This window comes from Gossypium raimondii, chromosome 13 (genome assembly GCF_025698545.1).
Source record: "Gossypium raimondii isolate GPD5lz chromosome 13, ASM2569854v1, whole genome shotgun sequence".
In the NCBI taxonomy this organism is placed as follows: domain Eukaryota; kingdom Viridiplantae; phylum Streptophyta; class Magnoliopsida; order Malvales; family Malvaceae; genus Gossypium; species Gossypium raimondii.
Genome location: NC_068577.1, coordinates 20545117 through 20568973, shown reverse-complemented (window position 1 = coordinate 20568973; position 23857 = coordinate 20545117). Strand labels below are relative to the sequence as shown.

Genomic DNA, 23857 nt, shown 5'->3' with positions numbered 1-23857 from the left:
ACCTATACTTTAATAAAATATTTTATATGATTATGTATATTGAAAATGTCTAATGTAATATTTAAACTATTAATATGTATTTTATTATGACATTTATGCTAACACTGTTAGTGTATTATTAACTAATAAAATTCGACTTGTAGAAAAAAAAAATCTAAATCATCTGAGTCGGAGTGAATAATTCAACTTTATGTAATAAAATATAAAATTAATCGGTTAAGTAAATTTTTGGATTGTTTTAACTTAACGGACTAATTTCTTCTCTCTTAAAAGAAAAGGACTTCCAAGTCTGAACCCAAATTTAAAAGTCTGGTTGGGCCGAGAAACATTGCCCAATTTAAGAAAAGCCTGCCAGATTGCAACGCTCCAAAATGCCTAATTGCAGCTCCGAAGTCGTAAAAACCAAAGGTTCTATTTCTTCCTTTCAAATTCTAGGGTCTCTGAGAAGAGATTAAGCAGCCGCGGCAGCAAAACTCGACAACGGGTAACAGAAACAAGCTCAAATTCACCTCCATTATAATTTCAAAGTGATTTTCAATGGTCGTAAATTTTATTTTTTACTTTTGGTTTTGAAGCGAGGATAAAGGTTCACGAGTTAAGGAACATGTCCAAGACGGAGCTGCTAAGCCAATTGAAGGACTTGAAAGCTGAACTTGCTCTCCTCCGCGTCGCTAAGGTCACAGACGGCGCCCCTAATAAGCTCTCCAAGATGTAAGGAATTAGCCCTTTTTTTTCCTCTCTCCTTTTCTCTTTAATTCCCAATTGCATGTGCAGATTTTGATCCTGAAATGTATGGTTTTTTTTTTTTATTGCAGAAAAGTTGTGAGGTTATCGATCGCGCAGGTTTTGACGGTGATTTCGCAGAAGCAAAAATCTGCGCTTAGAGAAGCTTATAAGAAGAAAAAGTTCCTCCCTTTGGATCTCCGTCCCAAGAAGACTCGTGCCATTCGCCGCCGCCTTACTAAACATCAGGTCCATTTAGATTTTGTTTTCAACATTATGAAATAATTGAAGATTTTGTTGTTAAAACGCCTAAAATATTAATGTGATGGTACGGTGAATTTGTGATGTTAACTCTGAAAATTTTAAAGCAAGTTTCAGATAATGCTGGCTGTCTTTGTTTATGGTAAGGTCAATAACATTGATAGTAAACAGGGGAGGGATTGAAATGGCTGAGCCCAGGATGAAATGGATCTAATAATAGTTGTTCTTTTGAGGGAATGGGTATGGCCAATATTTATTTTTAGTCCTAAGAAATAAATCTTGTTACAGGATTTAAGGTTTCTGAGTGATTGGCAATTGCTTGTGTAAGGAGGTACATATTTGAAAGATATTATGGTCAACCAATTAAGTATATAGGGCTTTTAACGTTGAATTGGTGCCGGAATTAAGTACTGATGTTGGAACACGATTAACCAATTAAGTACTGGTGTGGAATTCGATTTACCTAGAGTTTAGGTTGTGCTTTATGACTTTTGGCATAAGTACGGGTGTGTGTTAATGTTATCGTTAAACTTCAGGACTATTGTATCAGAGTGCATGCGTTTGTCTTTAACTTGGTTCTTGATGTTTGGTACTTATTGAAAAGATCCGAGTAGATCATAGTTTTTGCAAAAGGCTACATTCGTGGGACATCTTGCATTCTTTCCAATCATAGTCTAATTTACTAGTTTGATTTTCTGGGTTTATATGCAGGCATCTTTGAAGACACAGCGTGAAAAGAAGAAGGAGATGTACTTCCCACTAAGGAAATATGCCATTAAAGTGTAAGCAGGAGCTACTTTTTGTTATATCAAAGTCTAAAAAGTAGAATTATGGTTTAGATGCAGTTATATGAGCATCATTTTTGTCCCTTTATTAGTTTTCCTTGAACATCTGTTTGAGCGCTATAATATGATTTCACATTTCAGAATGTGTTTTGACTTGTACATGCAAGGAATTCTCTTTTTGCGTTGTTTAAGGCACCGTAATTCTCTAGCTCCGGGTTCATATAGGTTTGTTTCACAAACTGATTTGTGGAAAATGTTTTTTGTATTTCCTTGTGTTTGTTTCTTGGAGAACACATGGTCAACAGACAAACGAAAAATAAGGTGTTTTTTTTTTTTTTAAATTGACTTACGAAAAGCACTAGTTATTCATTTGAAAGAGTGTTTTTTACGAGTAATTTTATTTTTTATAAAAATTAATTTGAATCAACTCTAATATTATTATAGTAATAATATTTTTATTTTTATTTTAAATATTAAAATTAAATATTATTTATATTAAATAATTCAATATTAATAATTTATTATTTTAGAAAATATTTTAATATTACAATTTTATTTTAGGGCATTTTACCCTAAAATATACTTTGGTATTATTTTGTTTTGTTCAGATTGAATGTTTTACTAAAAATACGGGGAAAAAGTTCAAAAACGATTTTTAATCAAAACAAATAAAGTCTCAAATTTCCTTTCCTCGTTTCTGGATATTTATTTCGAACCCAGTTCTTATTCTTTTCCTTTTCTAACAAGCCCTTGAGCCGCCTCTATCTCCGGCGCTGGTCCGGTCACTTCCTCCAGCCGCGAACTCCACCGGACAAAAGCCATATGATATAATTGAATATACCCATCGAAATCTTTAACCTGAAACAACCAGTACAATTAATAACTGGCGAGAACCTTCTTTTTTATTGTTTTTAACTTTCTCGATGTTCTTCAAAACTCGGACAATTTAATATTGTAAAGAAGAAGAAGAAGATGAAGCTTTTAGTGAAGAAGAAAATGGAGTTTTAGTTAACCATATTGATGGAGAGTGGGAGGGTATTATAAGTATTTTAAAATATTATATTTTTCATTAATTAAAACCTTATCATTAAAAACAAAGGCTTAAGAAACCCTTTTTAACAGGGTTTTTACAAAATAATATAAAAAATAAAATTTACCAAAATATTATAATTTTTTTATTTACCAAAATATTATAAAATTTTTTTATTTATCAAAATATACAAAAAAATAGAAAAAAACTAACAACAGCCTGATCAGGCCAATCACATTGGTGGCACCAAAGGTGCCAAAGAGATTGGCGGCACCAATGGTGCCAAAGGACTAAAATGTGACCACCTGCAGTTTCAAGGACCTGACATGTAAATTTACCATTTCAGATTTTGAAAGTGAATTGCTGCCGCGAGGCGCACTAAAATTGAAATGTGGCTAATTGCCTTCTAAGCCCTCCTTATTTATTATTTTCTTTTTATTCCCCTTCAACTAACTTTTTTATTTAATAAACAAGCACTCAACCTATTTTTATAGTTAAATAAGCTCTTAATCTATGATTTTTACTCATAAAAGCCCTTTATTTTATTATTAAAGTAAATATATTTTACCTAAAAGTAAAGCTATTTAAAAAGTATAAACTAATTGCATTTTATGTATTATTTTGGTAATTTGATGAGAATAGTTTATTTAATAACTCTATTTTATGTATTATTTTATTATTAGAGTTATTAAATGAGAGAATTCTAATTATAATAACTCTATTTTAATTTAATAAACTATTCTCATTTAATAACTCTATAAAATTAAATTAAAAGAGTTATTAAATGAGAATAGTTTATTAAATTAAAATAGAGTTATTAAATGAGAATAGTTTATTAAATTAAAATAGAGTTATTACTTAATTAGAATTCTAAGTATCTTAATTATCACTTAACTAATATTAGATTTAATTAAAAATTAATAGAAATATCGGCATGCCTTATTGAAAAACCGAAGTAATAATAAACCGATCACCCATAAATGTAACCCAAATAGAAAAATAAATTATAATTATAAACTATTCTCATCAAATTTAGTAAATTTTTAAATAAACTATTCTCATCAAATTACCAAAATAATACATAAAATGCTAATTAGTTTATACTTTTTAATTAACTTTACTTTAGGTAAAATATATTTACTTTAATAATAAAATAAATGGCTTTTATGAGTAAAAATTATAAATTAAGAGCTTATTTAACTACAAAAATAGGTTCAGGGCTTGTTTATTAAATAAAAAAGTGAGTTGAAGGGGAATAAAAAGAAAATAATAAATAAGGAGAGCTTAGAAGGCAATTAGCCATATTTCAATTTTAGTACGCCCGGCAATTCACTTTCAAAATCTGAAATGGTAAATTTGCAAGTTAGGTCCTTGAAACTGCAGGTGGTCACATTTTAGTCCTTTGGCACCATTGGTGCCGCCAATCTCTTTGGCATCTTTAGTGCCGCCAATGTGATTGGCCTGATTAGGCTGTTGTCAGGTTTTTTTTGTTTTTTTGTATATTTTGATAAATAAAAAAAAGTTATAATATTTTGATAAATAAAAAAATTATAATATTTTGGTAAATTTTTATTTTTTTATAATAATTTTGTAAAAAACCCCTTTTTAACATATTTTCATGTAAGAGCCACGTAAGCAACATATATAGCTGAACTTTTACACGTGTCGACTTATAGGTTGAAAATCTCAACCGGCGTTTTTTTTTTCTCTTGAAAAGCTCAACCGGTGTTTTTAAAAGGAATTGGAATGATCCGGGTAAATATAATATAACTTTAGTTACTAATTTGACAAAACAAAATTAAGTACGAAGAATAGGAGACTTTAAGCCGTATTTTAATAATAAATTTTAATAATAATTTTAAATTTTAAACAATTTTTAGAATATTATTGAAAATATTTATATTAATATTTTAATAATAAATATGTATTGTAATTTATAATTATTTAATGATAAATGTATAGTCCCTATCCATCATCATATAAAATATCATTGAATGGTCCAAATTCATCCCAAAATGAAATATATTATCTAAAGAATATTTCCTATTAATATTCGTGAGAAATAATTAAAATACTCGGAAAAATTATCATTTTGTCCTTTTTTTATTCTTTGTACAATTTCTTTAAAATAATAGGTATTTATCAAATCCAAATCTCATAATTCATATATAACCTTTAATATAAATTTATGGAAAGTAAATATTTTCACTTTTATCCTCTTTTCGGCTGAAATGGAAAATTCTTATTTACTTTTGTACCTTCCAATATTTTCAAATTGGACCTAAAAGTGACTTTTATCACATCCTTACCTATTCCAACTTGTTCTTATGCCAATTAATAAAATGAATAGTAACATCTCAAATTTCTAGTTGACACGTGGCACTATTCTAGTAACGAATATAGTGAATTGTTGAGAAATTTGAAAAATTTTCAAACAAAAGAATTTTCATGAAAGATAAAATGACTTTGGAAGTGAGATTTAATGAAAAGAATTTTAGACGTGAAAATATGATGAAAGGACTAAATCACAAATTTTAAAAAGTTTGAGGACTAAAGTGTGAATTTGACTAAATGGGAAATTGAGTTATTAATGATGAATTGACACAAGTATAAGTTGGAATATGTATTAACGTGATAAAAATTACTTCGGAACTAATTTTAAAAGATTGAAAAGTATAGGGACTTAATTGTAAATTTTCCAATCTTACCAAGGAAATAAAAATATGCAATTATCATAATCCGTAGACTCATGTTAATGTTTACAAGTGGATTATAAGGTTTGAGATTGAAAATTTTCATTATTGAGAAGAAATCGAACAGAGTCGTAAAAAGGGTAAACTGGTAAATTTTCCATTTATGGGCATTTTAGTCATTTCTGAATAATTTTATAATGAAAATTGTACAATTAGATACATTTGACATACAAAAAAAAAATTTGGATAATTGGGTAATGATTTAAGAGGGGTATGCTTCAATTTTTAAAATTTGGACTTAAAATTGGTGGAATGGGCTTATAACTTACTTGGGTTTTATTTTTTTTTTTAAAGGAAAGAAAGGATGACACCAGCTCCCCATCAGCCCCTCCTCAACTTGCTATTATCGTCCCCTTCCCCATGCACCCCTATTATCTTTTCTTGGTTTTCCTTGTTTTTCTCTTTAAAATGTAACACCCTTAAAATTGATATACCATAAAATCGATAACAAGTCGAGATTGTGTACGATTGATCTCTTGAAAAAGTGAAATAAGGGAAATAAAAATGATAAAAGAGATTGTTAAGTGATGTAAAAGAAAGTTGAATTGAGAAGTATGATATGACATACTAAATTTGTAACACCCTTTACCCGTATCTGACACCAGAATAGGGTACGAGGCATTACCAGAACACATACACTTGTAAACGTATTGAACCGAGTTATAAAATTTCATCTAAATTAAAACTTTCAAATTATTAACATACTTTTATAATTCTTCACTATATATCCTCAAAATATTATATTCATAATAAATAGGGCCTACTAGACCCGATACATACTCACGCAATTCAATGCTTCATTTCCTTTTCATTCATTTCACAATTTCTCATGCTTACAATTCAAATCATATCACTAGCAATTTCCTTTTAATTCACTTACAATTCAATATCATTAAGATCAATACTAATACGTATTTACCATTTAACCCAATGTTTATCGATTATACCATTCATTAACACATTTATGAAATTCTCAATTTTGCAATGAAAATATCATTTTAGCTTAAATAACAACATCAATTCAATTCATCATCCTCTTTTTTTGTCATTTTACACTTCAAGTATGAACTTATTATTTCATTACATTTCCACACTCGTTTCCTATGCTTATCACACAAGACATAAACATATCATTCAACCATAGTTGCAAGCTAGTGCATTGAAACATAATTCTTTTTGGAACTAACCACATGATAAACCATTTCATTAGAGATTACATAATTTAAAAATTACCTCCCCTTTCATGATCACAAGCATATTTCCATTTAGGCACTTACTATTTCGATGCATAACTTATAGATTTAACGTGGCATAATCCCACCACAACTTGGCCAAAGCCTAAGCATGTATACCAAATATGCCAGCCAAATAAACATATAACATAAGCATTATAAGCATGGATGAGCACAATATTTATTCATGTATCAAACTTACTAACATGTGTTAACTCAATACCCATTCATGACATTACTTCATTCCAAATCATATACCAAATATACCATACACACATACTATGAAACTTTATTTTCCCACATGAGCTTAAACCATGACCAATAATGCACAAATATATGCGTCATTTCTATTTCATCGTTTATCAATTATAATCAAGCGTATTACCAATTATACACAAATAATTCATATATTTCCCAATTTTTCCTCCTTCTCCTCTCCATTCCACATCCTTAATGTGTATAACACACTTAAACAACATTATCCATACTTTCACTATTTTCCTGTATGTAAATTCAAACTGTCTATCTGAGTCAGAGTCACTAATTTATTTATATCTCAAGATACCAAGCTCTAAATTAAGATACGTTAATTTTCCCTAAAACTAGACTAATATATATTATTACATAAAATTTTTAGAATTTTTTTCTTAGCCAATAAGTACAGTTTATTCTTTAAAGTTCCCCTGTTTCACTGCTCGACAGTTCTGACCTTTCTTCACTAAAAATTAATTATTTCATAGTACAGAATTCGGATAATGTTCTCGTTTGTTTATTTTGAAAATAGACTTATTTAAAATTCTAAAAATATAAAGTTTATCTCATAATTATTTTTTTACAATTTTTAATGATTTTCCAAAGTCGAAACAGGGGATTCCGGAATCATTCTATCCCTGTTTCACTAAAATTCAAATATCTCATAATATAAAACTTGTTTGCTTGCTCTGTCTCTTTTATGTGAAAATAGACTCATTAAGATTTAATTTCATATCTTATTCAATCTCTAATTAGATTTTCACCATTTTTTGTGATTTTTTAAAGTCACACAACTGCTGCTGTCCAAAACTGTTTTGTTGCTAAATTTACTCTTTCATAATTTCACTTACTCCATTGCATCTTATCGGTGGTTCGATCAAATATCGAGCACACTGTTCATAAATTTTTACACTTATACCTACACTCATTCATCACATAGTCATATTCAATTACACTTATTTGTTACATGATCTCATGTATTTTCACTTAGTCAATTTCCCGATGAACACTTCGGAATAATAACAGATACACGGTGGATCAGCACATAGCACCACCCTTATAGTCAACGATACTCGGTGGAATCAGCAGATAGCAACCACCTTCATAATCAATAGTACCCGGTGGAATCAGCACACAACAACCACCTTTATAATCAATGATACCCGATGGAATCAGCACACAACAACCACCTTTATAATCAATGGTACCCGATACATGTAGTAGCCTGCACATAGTTCTACACACGTGACCATTACTATCTCTTTCACATAGTGGCCTGGACACGGCCGTGCCACACATGTGATCATTATTGTCACTTCAGTCGTATCTTTTCTATTCCGGAGGTTCAACCGGGAAATTTCTCACTTTTCTTTTTCACTTATCAAAGTCAATTTCTCATCTTTCTTGATTTATAATAACACATTTAACTTACTTAACACTCACATTATTCAATTTAGTCCAAAAATACACTTTGGAAAAATTACATTTTTGCCCCTAGGCTCGTAAAATAATTTTTATTCAATTTCCTTGCATTTTAGGCCTAGCCGAACCATTTTCATAACTATAGCAGTCCATAATTCTCACTTATTCACACACTTGTGACATATTTTATAACTTTTACAAATTAATCCTTTTAGGCATTTTCATCAAAAATCACTTAGTAAAAGACGTTTATCACACTCCAAACATTCATATTCTTCCATAAAACATCAAAATACATGCATATCATTCATGGGTAAATTTTTAAACACAAACCCTAGTTCAAAATAATGGTAGAAATAGCTAGAACTTGTTACGAGGATTTCAAAAACGTAAAAATCATTAAAAATTGGGCTAGAACGGACTTACAATCAAGCTTGGAAACTTGAAAAACCCTAGTCATGGTTTCGTCATGCAATTTTCGGCCTAGGGGTTGAAGATGGACAAAAATTGGCTTTTAATTTTGTTTTTAATTCATTTTAATAACTAAGTGACCAAAATGCCCTTAATGAAAAACTTTGGAAACATGCGTAACCATGTCCATTTTTGTCCATCAACTTAACCAATGGTCTAATTACCATATAAGGACCTCCAATTTAAAATTTCATAACAATTGGACACCTCTAACATGTAGATCTCAACTTTTGCACTTTTTACAATTTAGTCCTTTTGACTAAATTAAGTGCCAAAACGTCAAAATTTTAGAACGAAATTTTCATGAAATCATTTTATGAAATCGTAGAACATAAAAATACAAAAATAAATAAATTTTATCCTCGTCGGATTTGTGGTCCCGAAACCATTGTTCCGACTAGGCCCGAAATCGGGCTGTTACAAAATTAAAGTAAGACTAAATCATAACGATGTAAAAAGATTTTAGGTTCAAGTACAATTATTTAAAATTTGAGGGGTTGAAGCATAAATATGAGAAAATTGAAGGACCAAAAGTGAAAATAACCCAATTACTTGTAACATTGGATTAGTTTGCATAGATCAAATTGAATAACTAGACAAATATGAGGGACTAAATTGAAATTTTATCAAAAGTGAGAAGTGATTCAAGGATGAATTATTGAAGAAACATGAAGGGTAAAATGGTTTGTAACCTCCCTAACCTGGCCTAGACGTTATGGCTAGATTGAGAATGCTACATTAGCCACCGAAATAGCTAAGCTAACTTATGTTACTTTTAAAGACCTTAAATAAACTCATTTTAGAGAAAATCGTAGTTGTACTTTGAGTTAGTTTAAAAGCATTAATTCATTAGATTGTGTATACTTAGGATTCATTTTATTTTTGATAGTATTGTTTTAGAAAAATCGTTTGCTTGTCGCTCTTATTTAAAAACAAACTTGATGTTAAATTAATACAAGAAAAATCATTTTTCAAGACATTTTAGAAACTTAGTTGCCTTATCAAATTTCTTTCAAAAACGGTTCATTTGCAATGAGCGGAAACTACGAAACAAAATCAAATTTTACTTAAGCTCGATATCATGTATTATCCAGTTATTATGCTTGAGTAATTCATGCATGCAAAAATCCCCAAAAGAAAAGTTACCAAGCCACCAACCAGGAATAATTAAAAATTACAAACAAAAACCAATAGAAACTGATTAATACTTTTAAAAAATAATCTGAGGACCAAGGCGATTCTTCGAATGTTGAGTCTGATCCTAATTTCGAGGTTTACTTGAAAAGTTAAAAATTATTTGGGGTGAGCTTATGAAAAGCTCAGTGTGAGTCAAACAATTATTTAAACGGACAAAAACATAAATATCAAATACAGTGAAATATATTAGCTTTAACATAAGAAAGCAAAACCATCATAGGAATTTCATATCATTACATAGCCATTATCAAATTGATGTCAAATGGTGTATGAGCATGGGACATCATTCATTCGAGTAACAATCATTCATTTCGATACCATTCAATACAACACAATACAAAACATATCATAAATCAATAACATTCGAATATGTTGTGAGCATGATGCAATGCAAAAAGGTTCCTACCCATATCATCCGCTACACAATACGAGTTCCCCAGAACCCGTCATCTGAACTCCAATGCATATGCAATATGTCACGCAATCTCATACATAATCATATCTCAATACTTTTCACATTCATTTGACATGTTCAACATGTCCTCAATAATCACATACTTTTAATAAATGGAAACAGTGTTCCAATCTTTCAAATTACCATTGTGTTGGTATCAATCAATAACGTTCAATTTCACATACTTTACAGATTTTCATTGTGCATAAATAACACCATTTTCAGTACACAATATAACAAATATCTCATGTGTTTAAATCATACATAGCTTAGTATCTCAACACATTATATCATTCAGTCAAATATTCTCATATCTCATAACTCAAATATGCAATTACAAACTCAATCAAACATTCAAATTAGCAAACTAGGAATTTTGCCAACATGTCAATCTTTTAAGGCTCGAAACATACTTGGTTCGACCACTCAAAAAATAAATAATTTTGCTATTAAGTCAATCCAATCAGCAAACTAATTTATCAAATATAACATGATATTACCTTACTTTTCGCTTCTTCGCATCACACTAGCGAATATTCCAATTTTCCTTAATAATTCCTTAAACGAACCTAAAGTGAAATTAAGTATAAATTCAATCAACCATTAAACTATCCCCCAAACACCAACTTATGAGTTCAAACCAATCGTTGAAATTATAACTATTTTATGAATCCAAACTAGTTAGATTCCTTAAACTGTATCGATGCGAACCGTACGTACAATCGTTCTTTACCTTTACGGATGATTTGGGGCATTTGGGTCAGCACCTAATTCAATAATATGCTGGAAAATCAGTAGCTAATCAATTGTTAAATCCCTTCATTTAATCAATTCATAACCTTTACCACTATGTCTAAATAACAAACTAGTTATCCTTAATTGCACCTACGCTTCATGATTTGTGGGATCCGATTGGCTAATTGATCAAGAATGTCTCTCCCTAATTAACATGTGATTAAATTATGATTAGGAGGATTCAAGAACACAATTTAATTCAGGAAAAATATGACCCCCTTTCTTGCACATAGGCGCACGCACCACCACCCGCGGTGACCAAAATTGGGGTTGAATTTTAAAATGGTTTGAGATCTCATTAAAATCTGGAAAAATACCTTTGAAATCATTTAAAATCTCAAAAATTATAGATATAGAAATTTTTATTTTTAATTGAAAATATTAATTAAGAAATTAAAAAGAAAAGAGATATTTCCTAAGCTAGTTGACAGAAACGGCAATGACACTTTCTTGGCAATGTTCGGGATCAATTTTGGGGTTCAAGATTTCAGATTTGGGGCTAAATTAGATGAGGATAAATTCCAGAAATAGAGTAAATGAGATGGTGTAAAATCTTGATGGAAAAAGAAGAAGAAAGAGATGGTAAAATGGTAGGTGCAGGCAATGACAACAATGGGAGCAAACAAGAAAATTGAAGAGAAAATGTGAGAGGAAGAGGGTGAACGACTAGTGTAGGGAAAATTTGAATTAAAGGCTGAAAATTACAATAAAAATTTATATTTATACTTAGGATTCAAGGGTATGGATGACACATACAATAAAAAATAAGGGATTTTGTAAAATTTAATTATTTCACAAGGGAAAGGATTCAAACTTGGGATCTCATTTAATTTTCATTTTTTTCTCATATTTCTTTTAACCATTAGGATTTTTCCTCATTCTTGAAATAATTTTACAATATTTATTTTAAAAACAAGACATGTCATATACTAGGGTTTAAGGAAAAATTTGCAAAATAACAAAAATTGTGAGAGAGAAGGGATTTGAACTTGAGTTTCAAGGAATGTTTCACTAACACTTAATCAACAAACCAATACCTCATTTATTTCCTAAAAACACATAGATAATTTCAAAAATTAGGGCATGATCACTCTCTCTCGATTCCCAAACTCAATTCTACTAACCACCGATTTTTGGGATGTTACATGGTCATTACCCAAAATAGATAATTATATGGTGTAATAATTAAAAAAGAAAATTGTTGGAATATGATTGGTTGAATATTTTATTATTATTTTGTTATAAGATATTTTAATATTTTAATTAATTAATTAGATATTAGTATAGAAGTATGAAGAAATTTCTTCATACTTTCCATACACCAACATGACCACCATTATAAAAGGGAAGAAGTTCTCATTTTCTTACAATTTGGTCCGTTACCATAAACTCCCAATAATTCTCCCAAATTCTTTGAAAATCTCCATAGCCACCCAAAAGGAGAAGTGAAGTAGAGATACTAGAGAGTTAGAATATCAAATTAGAAGCAAGAAATTGGTAGATGGAAGTGAATAAAAATAGAAGAAAAGAGATGGATAGTGATGAAGTTAAGAAAAAATAGAAGAGAAGCAAAAGAGGTAAGTGTTCATTTTAATTTCATTGATATTTCAAAGTATTAAATTAAGGTACGTAATAAATTTCTATAGTACTCACACGGGCGTGTGGCTAGCTCGTGTGGCAAACAGGAACCGTGTGGTACAAATGCTGTAACAACTCGTTTTCAGTGGTGTCAGAAATAATGGTTTCGGGACCACAAATCCGCCAAGTAAGCCCGTGGTAATTAGTATTTAATTTTTATGAGTAAATTATAGTTTTAAATTGAATTCTTATATAATGAATTTTAAGTAAATGAATTAATTGGTATGTATAAGTGTTTGTTTCGAAAGTCAAGTGGTTTCAAAAAATTAGGTATCGAGACCTCGTTTTTATAAACCAAGCCCGTAAATATTTTATTAAATATTTATAGATTGTTATTTAGGTCATATTAAAATTTGGTTAAGAAATTTTAAAGTTTAAATAGTTAATTAATTAAAAGGACTAAATTGTAAAAGTTGCAAAAGTATGTTACTATAAGTTAAATGTGTTAATTTAATAAAGACATAATAGTGGAAGGATTTAATGGTTAATTTGACCCTTGGATGTGTAGTGGACAGTTAGTACATACATTTTAATTATATTTTATGGTTGTTTAATGGGAAATTGGTAATTTAATTGAAATTATATCATAAACAATTACAAAGAAACATTGGTTATCATCTTTTTTCTCCCCTACCACCGAAAATGAGAAGAAGAAAAACCATTTTTGAATTCATGAGGTTAGGACATGCTTGAGTCTATTGCATGGTATGATATTTTGTTCCTTTTTTAAATTTAATCTCTTATTTTATTTTTGTTTCATTTTAATCCTCGCTAAAAATGCTGCGTTTTGGGGGAAGGGAATATTTCCCATTTGGCCCTCATATTATTCGCGCTTCACGATTTCCCCCTCCATTTTGATTTATTTTCGTTTTCTCCTTCTGGTTCTGTTTCGATTTTAATTTAATCCCTTTTATTCGGTTTCTATTAATTTGTTTAATATTAGTTTATTATTATTATTATTAGCCTTTTATTATTATTATATATTATTACTCTTATTATTATAGATTATTATATTTATCATATTTTCATTTATCTTTATATGTATATCTTGTTACTTTAAGTTATTATTATATATTAATTTTAATTTCACCATGTATCATTTTATATATTTTCTATGTTAATCTAATATGATATATATATTTTTGTGATCTTATTTTATAATACCCTTTTTAAACCCATTTATATGCCTTTGTGTTTTAAAGATTTATAATATTTTGTGCAATACTATTATATATATATAGATATACAATTCATATTGGACTATTTTTATTGTACATATACGTATATATAATTTATATTTTGAAACCCTATTTTATTATATTTTATGTATTTCAACCTCTATATGCATCATTATACGTATGTTATTCTTTATATTAAACCCTTCATTTCACATATATATTTTTAAAATCAATATGTATTATTCTTTTTCCTTGTTTTTTTCTTTTAAAATAGATTGATAATTCATTTAATTTTTGAATGTTGTATGATTGAGATTATTGTTGCCATTCTTGTTTCAATTTATCCATTGCTTGTTTATATTGTTTGATGATTTATGTTCACTAGCATGTAGTGTAATTTACGAATTATCATTTTGAATTATGCACTACCATTCAATCGCATTACATTTGTTTGGAAAAGCATCGAAATTGTTTTGTGCATAAACCTTCAAAATACTCGGTATCCAAGATTCTCGAGAGGATTGTGCCCTAACTTACTGGGCTTCAATTCTCCTTGTTGAATTTGGATAACCGAGTACCCCTTTTTCAATTTAAACATAGAAATTCCAAAATTAAAGCTTATCTCGGGAATTCGATGCATTGCGTCCTAACGCATTGGACACGACATGTTGTTCTCTCGAGACGAGAATTTTTCTAAATGAAAATAAAGACAATATTCAATATTTAGGAATTTTGTGAAATCGAATCCTAACTTACTGAGTTTGATTTTCTCATTTGACCCAAATAATCAAATATCATTTTCAAAATGCATAGGTTTTAAAAGTCAAACTTAATTTTGAGGATTCGAATTGTTGCACTCTAACTTACTGAGTATGACAATTTATTTCTTTTAAATAAATGAGCTTTATCATCCAATTCATTCAAAATAAAAGGATCGTATTTTAAAATCTTTTCAAAATTTCGACATTAAGACATTAAACAATCAATTCGGTACCAATTTTGGGCGTCACGAGGGTGCTAACCCTTCCTCGTGCGTATTCGACTCTCGAACCTGTTTTTCCCAAAATTCACAGACCTAAAATTATTTTCAAGGTGATCCGATCACACCACAATAAAAGATCGGTGGCGACTCCCGTTTCCATTTTCAAAATCGATACCCATTTTTTCAAATTTCAAAAAAAATGGTTTCGACAGTCCCGATTAAGCAACAAACAAGTAAAAATAGCAGAAGAAATTGAGAAGATGAACACACAAATTTAACGTGGAAAAACCCTCCAAAGAGGATGAAAAACCATGGGCAAAGATAATTTTACTATAATGGCAAAAGAATGAAGAGTACAAAAGATGGAGGTAAAACTAAACCCCGAAAAACAAAAAACCCTCAAAACGTAAACACAAAATTCTCTGAATGTGTTATGAGTTCTAATCTAATGGTGTATTTTTCTAAGATTGTAAAAGAGCCTATTTATAGGCTAAATTAGTAAGTCAAATAAACTATAACAGTAAATGGTAAATATATTATACTAATAAATACTAAATTTTCTAGAAAGAAAATATTTTTTTGTTTAACTTGACTTGCAAGCAATCTCTTAGAATTTGGGTCACACAACTCTAACTGTATGCGGAGAACCATTCTCTATTGGGACACATGTGGAAAGAACATCCTGAATCTAGGATCCACTCAGACTTAAACTTGGAGTTGTTGCTCGTTGACACTAACAAGAAATCATCACCACCTTCATCGACCAAATTAGCACCAACTACATCTTCCTCGTTACTCTCAGCAGCTCTTTTATTTCGCAGTTTAAAACAATCTGCTTTGACGCGACCTAAATTTTTACAATAGCGACACCTTTTGTCTCGTTTCTTTGATGCTACCAAAACAGAAGCTTGCCTATCTGCTTTGCTATTCAAACCAAACTCATTGTCGAGTTTGTCTCTACTCAACAAATAACCCTTTACATCTTCGAATGAGAGTTTGTCTCTGCCATAAATCAGGGTCTCCCTGAAAGACTTGTATGAAGAGGGTAAAGAGCACAATAATAGCATAGCTTGATCTTCATCGTCAATATGAACCTCAACGTTCTTTAAATCATTTAAAAGAGTAATGACTTAACTGATATGATCTTTAAGAAGCTCACCTTCGTTCATGCGAAACATAAATAGACGTTGTTTCAACATTAAACGGTTAGCCAGAGACTTAGTCGCATAAAGAGTTTCTAACCTTTTCCACAAGGCGAATGATGTCTTCTCCATCAATGCCTCCTGCAATACTGTATTCGTGAGGCACAACTGGATTGCAGACAAGGCCTTTTCATCAAGCTCTTCCCATTCTGTTTGATTTAGACTCTCAGGCTTTTTCCCTATAACAACCTTTTTGAAGCCGTTTTGAACTAGAATTGCCATCATCCGAACTTGCCACAAATTGAAATTTGTCTCACCATCAAACTTCTCAATTTCAAACCTTGTTGCTACCATCTCTGAACGGGCTGATCTATGAAAATTGAACTAGCTCTGATACCACTTGTTAGGATCGTCCCGATTAAGTAACAATCAAGTAAAAATAGCAGAAGAAATTGAGAAGATGAACACACAAATTTAACGTGGAAAAACCCCTCCAAAGAGGATAAAAACCACGGGCAAAGATAATTTTACTATAATGGCAAAAGAATGAAGAGTACAAAAGATGGAGATAAAACTAAACCCCGAAAACTCGAAAAACAAAGAACCCTCAAAACGTAAACACAAAATTCTCTGAATGTGTTATGAGTTCTAATCTAATGGGTGTATATTTCTAAGATTGTAAAAGAGCCTATTTATAGGCTAAATTAGTAACTCAAATAAACTATAACAATAAATGGTAAATATATTATACTAATAAATACTAAATTTTCTAGAAAGAAAATATATTTTTGTTTAACTTGACTTGCAAGGAATCTCTTAGAATTTGGGTCACACAACTCTAACATGTTTCTACTCAGCTAAGGGCCAAGGCTCCAACCAAGCATATGTTGTATGTACTCAGGGAAAAGGTGTAATCACTACACCAAAACAGGCTTTTAGCGGTGTTTTTAGAGGCGTTTGGATAAAAAACGCCGCTAAAAATCAAGCATTAGCGACACTTTTAAAAAAACGCCGCTAAAGATTAAGTATTAGCGGCGCTTTTTTAAAAACGCCGCTAATGCTTATTTTTAGCGGCGTTTTTCAAAAAGCGCCGTAAAAAATCTAAGCCCAACGACGTCGTTTTTTTAGTTTTCGAGGCTTTAGTGGCGTTTTTTAAAAAGCGCCGCTAATGCTCAGGGTTTTAGCGGCGTTTTAAAAAAGCGTCGCTAATGATCGGGTCTTTAGCGGCATTTTTGGGAAAGCGCCACTAATGATCGGGTCTTTAGCGGCGCTTTCTCAAAAGCGCCGCTAATGCTCGGGTCTTTAGCGGCGTTTTTAATGAAGCGTCGCTAATGCTTAGGGCAATAGTGGCATTTTTGTTTCAAACGCCACAAATTTTTTTTGCAAAAGGGCGCCCTTTTTAATTATAAAATGAAAATCTTTCTTTTTCCCAAAATCGATCCCCCTCACCCTAGAAATCTCTTCTTTTTTTTTTCCCCATTTTATTTTTCCCAAACCATTTCTCCCCTACCCCAATTCCCTTTATTCCCCCCCCAATTTCCCCAAATCGGTAGCCCTCACCTTAGAAATCTCTTCTTCTTCTTCCTGATATTTTATTTCCTCAAGTCACTGTATCGACGAAGTGCCCCAAAGGAAAATTTATTTGGGTTTTTATTTTTTGAGAACTTTCTTTGGTTTCTCCATTAAAAATTGTTCATTTTTTTACCCTTTTCATTTGCATCGTATCCATTTGTATGTCATCATGCACCTATTTTCCATCTTAGCTAAGATGGTAAGCTTATCTGAGAAAGCTTTCTTTGGGTTCTGTAAGCCAATATATTATGTTGATGCCTTCTGTAAGTTAACTTGAAGTTTGAAAGTTTCTATTCTTCATTGTGAAGGATGCTATTCTATTACTTTTAGGGTAATACTTGATATTATACATTAATTTCTTTCAGGCTTTATATGCCTCTGTGGATAAATACCTTCATGGTTTGTTTGGCCTTGCTAATGACCCTGCAGCAGAAGTGCAAAAATTGGTGAATAGTTTCTCCTTTTCTCTTGTATTCTTATTGTATTTATAATCCAACTTTTGCGTGGAATGATCTCGTAAATATTTCCTAATTTTCCTGTAATTTACTATTGAAGCCTATAAAACTTGACATGAATTACTTGTCATTTCGATTTTCGATTTCAAGATTTATATTGAATACTGACCTTAGAATCGGACATGCTTTGTCATCTAGTTTTTGGTGTTAATGGTTCTTGTCGTTTTCTTCTATAATGAAACTGTTGACATGTTGGATGTGCAAATATATATATCATGTAATTGAATACTATGAAAAGGTCATTTCGACTCTTTTCATGATTTCATCTGTATAACATTTCCAATTTTTTAATAAAGCTAGTGATGAATTGTAGAAAGCTCTCTCATTTCTTCCAAGTTTGTCCATTGTCAGATCAATGTTTCCTTTTCTTTTTCTTGCCACATGATCAGGTTTGTGCAGCATTTGTTCAGCTAATTGAAGCCCGTTCATCTGTTCTAGAGGTAGGTATTGCAGTATATTGTAACATTTTTAGTTCCATGTCATTCTCTTTTTAAGCCTGTTTACAAATCTGCATTTTTTTTTGATGTCACTTTTCATTATTTAATAGCCACATATGAAGAATGTAATATGTTGCAAGTAAATAAGGACACTGACGATGAGGCGGCACTTGAAGCATTGAATTTTGGTAACTTTCTTTGTTCATGCCATTTTTAGTTTCTTATTGGATTAAGTATTTTTAAAACTATAATTTTGACAGCCTATGCAGTTTGACAAGCTTCAAACTAATAGTCTTTGGTGGAATGCGATGTCTCTGAAATTAGATCCTTCTTTTTCATTTTTATTTTCAGTTTTTTGCCTCTGCTTGTGTCACAATATATGGGTTGTTAAATATGTTGGAAGCATTTATAGTTTGGTTGCCTATCCTCTAGCTTTGTGTGCTAGTATATTTTAAATTAGACTGTAGGTATCAAGGAATTGAATATTTTTGCCATAATTTTCTAAGTAGTTTCTGTTAGAAATCTAGATTCTTTTTCTTTCTTGCACATGTGGAGAGGTTGAAGGCCATGCGCTTAACTTTACTAGTATTTTATCCCTTCTTGCCCCTGGCTACTGTTTATGTTTCAATGTTGACCTTAGTTTGCAGGTCTGCTTATTGTGATGCGCAGTTACCACCTGAGATTTTGAGAGAATATTTTACCACGTCTAATTCTAGTATGCTAATAGTTTACTGACCTTTATATTTTTGTTCTTTTTTTCCTTTTCCTGCAGAGCCATTTATATGATCTTTAGTTTTCACCTAAAACCTCGATTTCATACGGCACAATTTCATGGTTCTGAGGATGCGAAAGATGATGTAAGTATTTTTTTCCACTTTTCTATTTTATAGGGATCTTAAACTGTTTCATGTTGTCCATTTAAAGGCGTTTAAGAATTGCATTTGCATTCTTCTATTTTTATTTTACTTTTACTAGATATTGCACGTGGAATTGTTAAAGCCATAGGACACTTTAAGGGGACCTGGTGAGTGGTAGTTTAGTTTTGTCTTCTGTGACCTAATTAATTGGCCCACTGATTAATGGGCGGGAACATATTGTGTAGGTAAAAAATGAGTCTCTGAATAAATTGAATGAGCTTGAGGAAATACGTGAGAGACTAGAGGCAAGGAAAGTAGTTATGGCAAACATGTCAACTCGTTGCAAAGTTGCAATAGAGGATGCTAAAAACCAGGAGGAAATGCTTAGTTATTGAAGTAAGATCATTGTTGGTTGCTGGTACCTCTCTTTCTATAGCAAGAAAACGATTACATGTGAAGCATTTTTATTCTAGCTTAAATTAACTTTGGAATTTCATTTTGATATTATCATGAATGCTGAATTTATGATATATTTGAAGGTTTCTTCTTATTCAGCTTTAGATGTTATTTATTCTCCTCTTGGATCAATAAGACCTCTCTCTTTGCACCTCCACCCCCTGTGAAGGTGGTTGAGGGGCTTAGATGAGATGATTCACATTCTATGAATTCCTTTGCATAGTCAAGGTGGTTGAGGGGCTTAGATGAGATGTTGTTGGATTTTTTTCTTTAATTTTTGTAAAAGAGTTATCCCTTTAATTTGTATATGTTGGATTTTTTTATTTAATTGGAGGGTTGAATATCATATTTTATGTAAAAGAGTTATCCCTTTAATTTTTCTTATTACTATTTTTCAAATTATTATTGTAATGATTTATGACTCTTCTTTCAGTACTGATCTTTATTCTTGTCTCCTCATGCATTTCTTCTAGGATTGCTATGTTTCTAATTTTCTCATTTATGTCCTAATGCAATATCCAGAGGGTCATGTTTTAAGAAGCATATATGCTCTTTTCAGAATGGTTAGTACACCTTCAAGTAAAGATAGCTTATTGGAAGAATTCTTTCCAGATATATGCATAGCAATATGGACTACAACTCCGTGGACTGTTCCACCAATCTTTGGTATGTTTTCTTTGACGTTTCCCTGCATTTGCCTATATCACTATCATACTTGTCCTTTTCAGCTTGTTAGACATGCATCTTATAGAAGTGTCGCATCCTTTCTTTAAGTTGGAATGGTGGTCTGTATTACAATTATGGCACTTTTGGCTTCTTTTTAAAACTTGAGTAGGCATCTTATTTTTGGGCCTTTTGGTAGTATTTTGTCACCATTTAAAAGGTTTAAAGAGAGATTTTGGTACAAATATCCTATTAGGAAAATACGCTTGTAACCTATCTGATGTTTACAATAACTGATGTTTACAATAGTTAGGGACTTTTTTCACTTTTGATGTTGATGTGACTTCCTATCTGCATTTGGTACTAAGTAGAGCATGCTGGCATAATCTGTTCTATATGGATTACAGCATCTTATGGGAGAAAAGCTATGTTGTTGTTGTCGTAATTGTAACACATGTCATTGCTATTATTTTTTGTATGGTAGAATTTGCTTACTGAATCTTTACTGCTATTACTCTTATTGATTATGTCTACTCTAAGGAGTATCTAAATAATTTTATGAAAAATTTGATGCCAATTTTTTATCATTACAACAAGTGTTATGTTGAATTTGTTGTATTCTGCATGTAGTTAACTTTTCCTCTGTTGCATTTATTTTCTAAATATTGATTTCATTTCTTGAAAATACCTCCATTGTTTTAAACTTATGACCAGATGGAGAAGTTTACGGAGAATGAGAGGGAGCTTCGAACTAGTTCACTAACTAGAAAACAACCAAATACTAGGTCAAAAGAAACCAGCTTAGATGAAGTGCTATGTAGGCACAAGGAGAGAAAACCTTTTTCCTATGGACTTTGTAATGAATGTTATGAAGAGGTGAGCACCCATGTACCTACTAGGCGTTCCTATCTTCTTTTGCCCGTTACAATTGTACCATTGGAAACTGTTCTATCATTGAAGCTCAAGTTCATGCTGTTATTGGTTGGTGCAGTTCATAAAGGTTTCAGGAGGGCTCGATGGAGGATCAGATCCACCAACATTCCAGCGTGCTGAGAAAGAGAGACTGGCAAAATTATCTATTCAGGAAAATGCTAAAGTATGTTCTGTAATCATACTTTCTAAAGGTTTAAGGACAGTGAAAGGTTGAAAATTCTAATTGTAATCACTTGATATATTTTACTTTGCCAATGTCATGTGGGCACTTAAGTTATTCTCTCACAATCTACTTCTCTCCCTTCCTAATGTGCTAACTGATCTCTTATTTGTGTTATTAATTTATTATTTTAAATTCTAAAACTAAATTCATTAATTTTTATATTTAGTTTTAAAGTTAAAATTTTCATAGAAAATTTAATTTAAATAATATTTTTATTTATACTTAAAAAGTATATTTAAAGTTCAAATTTAAAAAATAAAACATAATATAATATTTATCATAAAAATAAATATTATTTGATTAAAATAAATTTTTAAAGATTATGTTTTTAGCGGCGTTTTTGCTAGAAGCGCCGCTAAAGGTGTGTTCTTTAGCGGCGTTTTTGATAAAAGTGCCGCTAAAGGTCATGGTCTATAGCGGCTTTTGTGGGAAAAGCACCGCTAAAGGTCCTGGTCTTTAGCGGCGTTTGTGGGAAAAGCGCCGCTAAAGGTCCTGGTCTTTAGTGGCGTTTGTGTGAAAAGCGCCGCTAAAGGTCTTGGTCTTTAGCGGCGTTTAGGAAAAAGCCGCTAAAGGTCTTGGTCTTTAGCGGCGTTTGTGGGAAAAGCGCTAAAGGTCTTGGTCTTTAGCGTTTTTTTAAAAAAACGCTAAAGTTAGCGACGTTCTTTAGCTGCGTTTTTTAAGCTGCTTCTCAAAGTGCATAAATACTTTTAGCGGCGGTAAAAAGCGCCGCTAAAGGCCTAAAAAAGCGCCGCTAAAACCTGTATTGGTGTAGTGAATGGCCTAGTTTTAGCCAGTGTAAGAAAAAAAAGCATTTTGGAAACTAATTTCGTAAACCGAGTCAATAAAATTATAAATAGAAGGATATACATATTTAATATGAAAATATATTAATGGACGGTCGAATAATTAAATTGAAAAAATTAATCAATTATAATATAGAGATTAAATTGTAAAAGTGTAATTACTATTGAATTTTTAAATTAAAAATATTAAAAAAGGTTTAAATAATAAAATAACCGAGGACTAGGTAATCAGTTAGCCATTTTAGGCTCTTGAATTAGTGGAAAGTATGATTTAATCCATCCATTTTCATCATAATAGTTGAGATTTAATCATGACATCTAAATTAAAAATTAATTTAGCTCAAGTGGAGATTAATTAATTACTAATCATATGAATACGTAAATGATGAAAAGTGGAAAGAGAAAATGAACATCATTTTCCATTCTTCTCGTCTCCAATCCGTAGCAACAATAAAAGAAAGAAGACAGCTTTAATTTTTATTTTAGTCAATAATATCTTACGGTAAGTTTGTTTCTTATTGAGTAAGAAGACCCATGCTTTAGATTTTTCAATTTTTAAGGGTTATAAAGTTGTCATTAATGGATCTTTGATGAAATTAAGCATGATTTTGATGGGAATTTGAAGTATGAGTTTTGATCATGTTAGGACAAAGTTAGAAAGTAGAGAAAATTATTGGACTTGATTAGAAATTCAATTAAGCTATATAGTTTTTTATGACATTAGGGACTAAATTGAATAAATTAAAACTATTAGAAAATTATGTTATAGATTGAAAGTTTGGGGTCCCTAGAGAAAGAATGTGAAATCGGATTTTGATTCGATACTAAATATCGAAAAATATGAGTACTTTGAATATAAAGACTAAAATGACTAAAATGTAAATTATGATTAATTGATGTGTTTTTCATGTGATTGTGTGAAAACAAATATCGTTCTTATATTAGAATTATCGTATGTAGCTAAAGACGATGTCGAGTCGTCTCAAGATAAAGGACATATGAAGGTCACAGATGAGTAGCTATCATGGTTTGTGCTTTCATGATTGAATTCAAATTATATTTATTTGGGTGTTGAAACTAGCT

At 30.9% G+C, this 23857-nt stretch overlaps 1 protein-coding gene across 1 annotated transcript; it reads left to right on the top strand.

The window, feature by feature from the left end:
- Positions 1-341: 341 nt before the first annotated feature.
- On the top strand, positions 342-1928 carry LOC105765474 (60S ribosomal protein L35). Its single transcript, XM_052626147.1, has 4 exons — positions 342-484; positions 576-711; positions 816-972; positions 1696-1928. Exons 2-4 carry the CDS (start codon positions 605-607, stop codon positions 1768-1770), a joined length of 339 nt encoding a protein of 112 aa, XP_052482107.1. The 5' UTR covers positions 342-484; positions 576-604; the 3' UTR covers positions 1771-1928.
- Positions 1929-23857: the final 21929 nt, after the last annotated feature.

What these genes read in the sequence shown, in the direction of transcription:
- LOC105765474 (XM_052626147.1), top strand. Translation starts at nt 605, where the DNA reads ATGTCCAAGACGGAGCTGCTAAGCCAATTGAAGGACTTGAAAGCTGAA. An exon ending in CCTAATAAGCTCTCCAAGAT is followed by an intron (nt 712 to 815) that starts GTAAGGAATTAG and finishes TTTTTATTGCAG; the next exon opens with AAAAGTTGTGAGGTTATCGA. An exon ending in GCCGCCTTACTAAACATCAG is followed by an intron (nt 973 to 1,695) that starts GTCCATTTAGAT and finishes GTTTATATGCAG; the next exon opens with GCATCTTTGAAGACACAGCG.